The following is a 9656-nucleotide window of genomic DNA, read 5'->3' on the forward strand; positions in this document are numbered from 1 at the left end:
GGTATAAGTGTATTTGCAGGTTTTCAAATATGTCGATTTTTAAAATTACAATGATAGACTTGAAATAAATTTGAAACAGGTTTGAAACCTAAATATTAGCAATGAACGGAGTCTAAATAAAAAAAATATGATTCTCAAATGGCAAACCCAAAGCCCAAGGTTCAATTTTTATTTAATGGTTAAATTCAAACAAATTAAACTCAATTTAGTAGGCTTGATTAACAGATCTAGTGACTTATTTTCGGAACCCAATGTTTTCACCTATTTAGACTACAGGCATTTACCTAAAACCCTATTTCAATAGAAAAATGCTAATGGTAGAAGGGCATAAGTGTATAACCATTATTTTTCCCTTATGGAAAATTTTAACCATATACAAAATGAACAAAAAATGAAATTTGCTAGCGTAGTTCACCGAATCACACCAAACATATGTGATTTAACAAGATTGCATATTTCCTTGTGTGATTTTGATATAACTGCACAAAAAAAAAAAAGATGTATGATTTTGATCACCAAGTCAAACCCAACTCCATAAGAAAATTTCTAATGGTACAAGGCCGTAACCGTCATTTCCTTCCAAAAATTTGAAACTAAACCGTTCCAATTAAGATATGATCAAATTAGAATGAACCTAAACATATGATCTAACAAGATTGCATTATTCCCGATGTGATTTCGATAAAACTGAACCTAAAAATGTTGGATTTCCACATGAATTACACATTTTTTGATATAATTTTGGCAAAATTGCACATAAGGAGGTGCAATCTCGCAAGATCATGTATGTTTGGTATGATGCAAATGATTCCATCCATCATACTATACCTTAGATGCAAATTTGGTCATCAGCTCAGGGCTCTCCAAATGAGATCAAATTAAATCCAACAAAATCTCACCTTCTTGGTGGGATTCCAATTACTGATCTAACTAGATCATCGATGAATATAATTATAAGCAATATGTTAATTGCACAAAAGTTAAATAGTTAAGGGTGATATGATCATTTTCTTTATAATACCATGCCAATGTATTTTTTAATTGACTGTAAGGGTGTTCAAAATTGTTTAATCAAACTGGTTTATCAATTTTTTGAACTAAATCAAATTTTGAGTTTGAAAAAAATTGAATTGATTTAAAGATTTACTAGTTTTAAACAGAAATGAAAATATCAATTAACTGAAACAAATTTTTAGTTAATCGGTTTTTGAATTAAATTTAAAAAATTATCATATTTTATTTTTTTCCTTTTTTTGAAATATATTCAATATTTTATTTAATTGTTTAAAAACCTATTCGGTTTAGTTAACTAATTTTGAAAATTAGATAAATTAGTAATCAAATCAAAAATCAGTTTTTATATTTTTTGAATTAGTATCAAAACTGGTTTTTCAAATAACCCATTATTCTATTCAATTTTCGGTTCAAAAATCAGTTGGGTTAGGTTATCAGATATAATTGACTGAACCAAGTTTTGGGTAGAAATTATAGTTTAGGAATCGAACGAGCGTGAGCGGTAATTTCTACAAACCTTGGGTGGCAAATGGATATCCTATAAATATTATCAACTTCATTTTATTGCGCCCATCACTCTGCCAGAGCCTGTGGTCGCAGGGCAGCCAAACAAACCACCAGGACAGTAACACCACAAAATTATCATGGCTATTCATATCTCATGAAGGGATTTCTCATTTTCATTTGAGAGAGTTGAGGTAAAAATTGACGCTTTAAACTCAGTGGAACGATAAAAATATGCCCTTTGGTATGATTCACAGGTGTTTCTTTTCATATCTAAGATTACCCAGAAGAGGAATAAACAGGGTTTTGTGTAGCCAAGCCTATGTTCCTAGTAATTCCTTTTCCCCAAAAAATTTGCATTCTTTGCTCTCATTAGTTTCATAATTTTGATGGGTTCTTGTTGTTCAAGATGATAAGGTGTATCTCACAGAAAAACATAATAACGTTGATATTAACTCAAAACTTAAGAATGCGATGCCGAACTGCAGCTTGTTGGGATAATTTGCAACGATCCTTGCATTTCCGGACAGTATACTCGCTGGTTTTGTCCAAAGGTGTGTACTCTTTGCAGCTTCATTGTTATCTTTATATGTTATTGTTTTGATTTTGGTTTGAATGTTGAGTGGTTTTGTGACTTTAGTGTAAAGGTGGTCAATCAATGGAGAGAAGTTTGTCTTTTCATATAATCCAAGATGATTAAGCAGAAAGCGGTTGTTTTTTCCCTTAATTTTAATTTGACTTGTTTGTGTAGAATCTTTTGTTGTTGGTGGTTGACCGGGTTGGTTTTACTTGTAGGGATTTTGCAATGTGGAGGTGTTTCCGGGGTAATTTTGGATGGGCTGGCCTGGTGATACCTTCTTGTAGAAGTGGTTCTGCTTCTTGTAGAAGTGTTTCTGCTTCTTGTAGAAGTGGTTCTGCGTCTTGTAGAAGTGGTTCTGCTTCTCGTAGAAGTGGTTCTGCTTCTTGTAGAAGTGGTTCTGCGTCTTGTAGAAGTGGTTCTGCTTCTCGTAGAAGTGGTTCTGCGTCTTGCGTCTTGTTGAAGTGGTTCTGCTTTTGACTATCAAAAAGAAAAATTGAAAGTTTCAAACCTTCTATGCCAAGTTTTCCTTCTTATAAGTTCATAATTCATTTGCTAAACCATTTCACTAATCTAGATTCAAGTTTCCGTGTGTTATATTGTTATGTGCTTTTCTCTGACCTGAATTAGGTGTATGCAATTTCTTGGTCAATTGATAACTTCAATTTTAGGCGTTTGCAGACAGCAACAACATTAGAAAAGTTATGTCATCGAGAGAAATCACAGAAAAGAGCTTAGGATTAGAACCGCTGGGTGACAAGGCATGTATGCTGACTCTTTTTCTTATACTATTGATTTTTTGTGATTCTTTCTTTCTTTCCTTGTTGAAGCATGCTATATTGAAGGAATAGCCAAGTTACATACTATATACTTTGCAAGAGTCTAAATCTTTGTTGGGCATGATAAGAATTCAGTATTTCATATTCTTTCTTTCTTTCAGGTAATTGCATATTTTGCCGGGCGGATGATATCTGAGGGAACTCTGCGGAGAAATTCTGTTATGCAATTATCTGGTGATCAGGTCCCTTCTTAGCATTAGCTACTAAGTTCTTATCATTAATCTTACGATCAGTAATTTTGAGTTTAGACATTTTTTAAAAAAGATACCATGGATGAGTGAAAATAGATTATAGTTGAGGTAATGTTTATTAGAATTCTTGTTAAGTGGAATGCATTGAAACAACCCTAATCTAATATCGGGTACTATGGATCCTTTATGCAAAATCGATTGTTAGAATACCTAAAATTTGATGAGCACAAGACACTGGATTTTGCTATAATTGATTTGATGAGTAAACTTTTGCCTGTTAAAAGGTTCAGTTCTCATTTGAAGTAGCCAATTGGCCATGTGGTCCTCGCAGAAGCCCAGGTGAATGATAGAACTGATAGGCTATATGAGTTTATGATAACTATGGATTTGATCAACTATGTACGTAACAATTAATCTACCTTACTCGTCACTACATTCAGTTTCCTCTCTACTCCTATTGGCTCCTGTATGTTGGCAGCTTAAAGTTTTCTTTGGTCACAGTTTTGATCAATCTGTTGAGTTATTGGCTGTGGTTAGTTACTAGTGTAGTATATGTACATCTAGCAATTTATATTTATATTATCAACCAAGCACATGGCAGGTGCTGTGACCTCAGAAAATATATCTACATGTATGATGGAACTTGCCCACATCTTGAAGTTTGCGCCTAACCACTTTTATAATCTTTGTCAACAGGATGTCATAGCTTTACCTTTCAAACAAAATGGGGTGCTAGTTGGTTGCAAGTACCGAACTTGCAGGGAGAAAAAATTTTGGCAGGTATTTGTGCTCATCCTTTCCTTGGATTGTTGAATAGGTAATATAGTTTGATAAACCAATGGATGAACAGAAATATAAGTGGGAAGTATTTTTTGATTATAGCACAACCACATAAAATGCTATAATTAATGTATTTTGGCTCTTAGAAAAGGAATTCCACAGTGGTGATTAAGAACACATGCAGTACAACTTACTCTCAAGTCTTAGATAGATAGACCAAGAACCTTGATAGAACGATGCCTTAGTTGGATTGAAGAGATTACAAATGCTAATATCCTCACAATCTTGTTGATCAAATGTTTGGAAGTGACTTAAACTTACCTTTTAGAGGGCCAACCCCTCCGAGTACAGGCTTTTGGTTGACTTTATCTTTTTGTGCAAATGTTATGGTAAAAGAATCACTTGTTAAAAATTTTCATGTTGAGGCAGTGGAATGTTTTAAGTACCAACCACCAAACATTGGGCTTGAGATGGTTTTCCTTTCAATTTAGGTGAAGGGCACACAGAAATGGTTATTTGGACTTGATGACATAAAGGATGCTGATGAAATCATCATTGTAAGTACCACTGCTTCATATTTTGGTTTCTTTTATCCTGTAATTTAAATTTCTTTCTCTTCTGAATTATATTAATTGTTGCTGATCAAAGGTTGAAGGTGAAATAGATAAGCTTGCAATGGAGGAAGCTGGTTTCCTTAACTGTGTAAGTGTTCCCTGTGGAGCACCACAAAAGGTTTCTGCCAAAGAATTACCACCACAGGAAAAGGTTTGGTTTGGCCTTGGAAATTTTTTTGCCCATGATGATGATTAGTATAAATGTATTCCTTTCCTTTATGCAAAGAAGTCATATGTTATAAATAATTTGACCAAAAAAGCTTAAGTGCTAGAATTTTATTTGGTGCATCAGTAAAAGGGCCTTTTATTATTTGGAAAATATGAAAGAACTTTGATATTCTGTGAACGTAAATACATCCCGACATTCAACTCAATTTCTTAAGTATCAAATAAGGTATTGATTTGAATTAAGATATCATATTGAATTGGATTTATCTTCTCTTTCACAAGGATCAATTCCATTCTATTTGTAGCCCATTTAAGTTTTCCAAATTTGTTTTGAACCGATGTATGTTTTGTATTGTGTTCATACCAAGAAATCTTGCATAATGTAAGTGTTCAATAAAAAATAGTTCTTCCTTTTTATATGAGGTTTCATTGCATCTTTCTTACAAAAGAGTAACAAATCATTCATTGATTTTTTTTGGCTTGCAATTAGCATCTTCTGTGCTGAATTTAAAGTCATTTTTTGTTGTCTGTTGTAGATTTTTCTTTCTGAATATGCATTTACATTTTCTTTTGTGCATGTTGTTTGGGAGCATAGGATACTGGATATCAGTATGTATGGAACTGCAAAGAGCACTTGGATAAGGTAAACTTAATGCGTATGCATGCTTGAGTGATAGAGCTGATGTGCAAATTTGGTCATACTCTTTTCATTGGTTGATCTTATTTTTTATGTGTGAATAAATCATGTAGGTTTCTCGCATTATCCTGGCTACTGATGGTGATATACCAGGCCAAGCCTTGGCTGAAGAGCTAGCACGCCGTCTTGGAAAAGAGAGGTTCCAATTATAAATTTATTCCTTTCACGTACTTCGGTAACATGTACATCCTTCTAGAAAACTTATACATGCAAATCATCTGTTTCACAAAGACTTTCAATTATTAAATTCATTTATGATATTTGTTTTATTTAGTGCTGCCGCATAGTTATTGACATCAGAGTATATCACCTCCTCACACAAACTTATTATCAATAGTCTAGAGTTCAAAGCTTTTGCTTTAATTGGCACTGAATCATCAAATTGACAGTGCAAAATCTTGACCCGGTGAAACCTTAAATATTTACTACAATATTACAGAGTCTCATTATAATCATCATCTTTAAGGTTTTGAGACCGAATTCTATTCCCACAAAGTAGTATCCAAATACTTAAGAGTTATCTCTTTACGTTGTTTGTTTGTCGGTTTTCAGATGCTGGCGTGTCCAGTGGCCGAAGAAGGACGAGTTCTGTTGCTTCAAGGATGCGAATGAGGTTTGATTCTTATTTCCTCCTTTCATTTCCTGTTTTTCTTTGGCCACGAGAGATGATGAAGCAGTTTTACAGTATTTGGTTATATCCACTAATCAATGCCTTTGCCATCTGGGTTTTAATGTTTTATTCTGCACTTTCTCCAACCAGTATAAAAGAATCGGTAACAGTTCTTAAGTGCATTTCCTTCTCTCATAATTTTTAATTCGTGCATGAATGGAATTTACTCATTGTTTGTTTTGAGGGCTTGGAATACGAGGCCTTGGATTGAAACAGCTGGACAAAATTATAATTGAAACATTTTCATTTAGTTTTCCATCAAAACCCAGAAAAGTTTTGTTTCTAAATGATGATCTGCATACGTTTTTATGACACTGTTTGGTTTGTGGCGATAGGTTCTCATGTTTTTGGGTCGAGATGCTCTGAAGGAAGTTATTGACAATGCAGAGTTGTATCAGCTACAAGTTCCAGAGCAAGCAATGCAATGCGCATAAAGCTCGTATGAAACACATTCAAAGAACTACAGGGTTTATTTTCTTTCATTTTTTTTCTTTTAAACGCTGTTTGTATTCCAAAAACGGTCAGGTAGATCTTCAAGGGTTGACTATGAAAACTAAAATGATAATTGGAATCACATGTTTATGAACTTCTCTTGAATCAACAGAAGTTTACTGCTAATGCCTGTATTGTTCATATTTTCAGTTCAGATTCCTGGAAAAGATTTGCAGCAAATTGATGCCTTGCCATCAAACCCAGAGAACTAATGAATTTTGTTTTAATAATGAAAATACAAGTTTTTCTTCATTTAAAAAAAATAAAACCCTAAAATTGGGCATGTTGAGGTGCAAAATAACGAAAATTCAGTGGATTCTTTTTGTCAGAGGCAAATATCATTGACTGATGGAAACACAATCGATAACTTGGATTGGGTTTGACTCAATTTTAGATTGATATAAAGTAAAAAAAGTAAGCATATTGAAAAGCAATTCAATATAGTTTGAGTTTGAACAAAACTTCACTCTAGATTGACTTGGATTCAAAAAAGTTATTAGAATAAGTTTTCAAAATTTACTGAGTAAAAAATTGAAATGAAACCCAAAATTTGTAAACGAATGCAATCTAAATTATAACTTTGATCATACGATCAAATGATAGACCATGAAATTTGAGAGCAAATCAATTGATGTTTTATTAACATAATAAATAAATTGGCCAAACTAAAATTGGTAAAGTTTAAACTTTCTACCCAAGGTTTGATAAAACTACAAATTCTTATCTTTTAAGTTTGAGAAAAAAAAAATCATTTTTTCACTTATTTGCCAAAGTTTGACGCTAATTTTAATAGTTAAAAGGTATTTTATCCCTAAAATTTAAATATTATGATACAGGGTGTAATTAATTGTATTTTATCCCTAAAATTTAAAATATTATATTTATTAGACAGAATTATGAACAAAATTGTAAAATCTAAATGTCATTTTTTAAAACTTAATAGTTAATAAATATTTTCCTATCTCTTGTTTCAAAAATTATCATATTCAGTCCACATATTTTAAATAATATTATAATTCTAGTAGTTTGTAATATACTATTCACCCTTATAATTTATTGAGTTTTGTTTGGTACGTTAGGGATATAATTATCATTTTTAAAACTATTAAAGCCATATTGAAATTTAAAAAATTTCATAAATATGCCAAACCTTTTCAAAATTTAAAATAAGCCCTAAAAAGTTTCATTAACCCATTTTATCTAATTATATATATATATATATATATATATATATATATATATATATATATATATATATATATATAAAATATAAAGTTTTATTCTTTCAATTTTATTTTAAATATATAAAAATTAAAGAATAAGAATTTAAAAGAAATTTAAAACTGAATTTTTAAAGAACTTTAATATCTTCTATTTTATTACACTTTCCTCTTCCCTTTTGTTTAATTATTCACATTTTATTACGTACTTTTGTGAAATTTAGAGCATATGCTTTGATTAACGGTATCATGATAAAGTAATAAGATGCTTTTGGTAAATTTTTAACTATTTAAGACCCTTGGACCTATCTTATTATTCTCAAACCTTGAGAAGGAAATTGTTATGAACCATCGTAAAACATTATGTTATAGAATTTGTTAGATTTTATGTTGATTCATTCATAATAAGTAATTAGGCGAAAAGACTTTTTCCCATCCAAAGTTTGGTCTATTCCCCAAGTCTAATCCGTGAAGTTTCAAAAATTCAAACATTCACTTGTCAACTATTAAAGTTAACAAAATCCGTTAAATCTAATGGTATAATTGTTATGGCCAAAGGACAATTTCTCAGTCAAGTATTAGTCTAATTTTAAAAGCACACATATGATAGATAAAAAAACTCAAACACCTGTCTATGAGCTAATTGCTGTTAAAATTTTCAGTTAGAGGTAGAAATATATTTTACCCCTAAACCCTAAAATCTTAAAAATTTTAATCATTGTTCTCTTTAAGTTTAAAAAACTAACAAATTTCCCTTATGATTAAACTTTGAAAAACTTACTCTCCCTACCTTTTTAGGTTTCATCTCCGGTGGCTTAGAGAATCTGATTGGTGATCGGGAAGAAGCAACGGTCTTCTTCAATGAAGGATGATGAAACATTGTCCAGATCTGGATGACTAAACAATGAAGTGTTGTCTAGATCTTAATAACAAAATGTTGTCTAGATAGGGAAGAAGTGATGAAGGACAACACTTTGTCGTCCTTTGTGGTGGTGGGTGATCATCCTTCATCGTCTTTTTATGGTTGGATTTGAAAGATGGGTAGAAAGCGTCAGTCATCGATTGAAATAGTGGTGGCTGAAGAAGGGAAACAAAACCTAGGGATGAAGCCTAAACTTTTCAAATTTTGAGAATAGCGTGAAGTGATAGTTTTTAAAACCTGGGGAGAAATGATATAAATTTTAAGGTTTTAGGATTTAAGGATAAAATGACAAGTTTACCCTTATCTTTAACTGAAAATTTTAACGGTAATTAGTTCATGGGTAAGTGTTTGAGTTTTTGTCTGTCATGAGTATGATTTTAAAATTGAGCTAAAACTTAGGTGGGAAATAATCCTTTGGTCAATTGCCATTTAACTAACAATATTAAAGAAAAATACAATTTTATCTTATTTTCACCCTTTAGTTTTAAAAAATAACAATTTCCCCCCAAACCTAAGTTTTGAAAAACTACATTTTTCCCCCAGGGTTTTAATCTTTTCTTCCTTCTATGGTAATCGGAATCTAATCAAGAATGAGATAAAATTTTACTTTTTTTAATATTACTGGTTAAATAATAATTATATCATTAGATTTAACAGGTTTTATTAACTTTAAAGCTGACGGATAAGTATTTGAGTTTTTAAAATTTCATACGTGGGACTTTGGGCATAGACCAAACCTTGGGTGGGAATAAGTTTTTTGGCCTAAATAATTATTAAGATTTACCACTAATCATGTACTTATAATATAGATTTAGCACTAAATTTATAAATACATGGTAGATACACAGTAAATACTTAGGATATTCTTAAGTACGTCCGTTGAGAACATATTTAAGATTAATCTGTAAAATATCATTTCAATCTAATTAGATACAAAATTTATATTATAATATTTTGATTAAATAATT

At 31.4% G+C, this 9656-nt stretch overlaps 1 protein-coding gene across 3 annotated transcripts; it reads left to right on the forward strand.

The window, feature by feature from the left end:
- The first annotated feature begins 1616 nt into the window (after positions 1-1616).
- LOC123205854 (primase homolog protein-like) lies at positions 1617-6672 on the forward strand. 3 transcript variants are annotated; one of them, XM_044622899.1, is made up of 11 exons: positions 1617-1849; positions 1928-2072; positions 2777-2856; positions 3036-3116; positions 3822-3905; positions 4397-4462; positions 4554-4670; positions 5283-5330; positions 5438-5523; positions 5937-5997; positions 6390-6672. In XM_044622899.1, exons 1-11 carry the CDS (start codon positions 1841-1843, stop codon positions 6486-6488), a joined length of 876 nt encoding a protein of 291 aa, XP_044478834.1. In that variant the 5' UTR covers positions 1617-1840; the 3' UTR covers positions 6489-6672. The 3 variants fall into 3 exon arrangements, with proteins under 3 accessions (XP_044478834.1, XP_044478835.1, XP_044478836.1); XM_044622901.1 differs by having other exon boundaries at positions 1621-1712; positions 2007-2072; positions 2159-2856; XM_044622900.1 differs by having other exon boundaries at positions 1617-2072; positions 2314-2856.
- Positions 6673-9656: the final 2984 nt, after the last annotated feature.

Source organism: Mangifera indica, unplaced genomic scaffold (assembly GCF_011075055.1).
Source record: "Mangifera indica cultivar Alphonso unplaced genomic scaffold, CATAS_Mindica_2.1 Un_0017, whole genome shotgun sequence".
Taxonomy (NCBI): Eukaryota; Viridiplantae; Streptophyta; class Magnoliopsida; order Sapindales; family Anacardiaceae; genus Mangifera; species Mangifera indica.

What these genes read in the sequence shown, in the direction of transcription:
- LOC123205854 (XM_044622899.1), top strand. An exon ending in CTCGCTGGTTTTGTCCAAAG is followed by an intron (nt 2,073 to 2,776) that starts GTGTGTACTCTT and finishes AGGCGTTTGCAG; the next exon opens with ACAGCAACAACATTAGAAAA. An exon ending in TGCAATTATCTGGTGATCAG is followed by an intron (nt 3,117 to 3,821) that starts GTCCCTTCTTAG and finishes CTTTGTCAACAG; the next exon opens with GATGTCATAGCTTTACCTTT.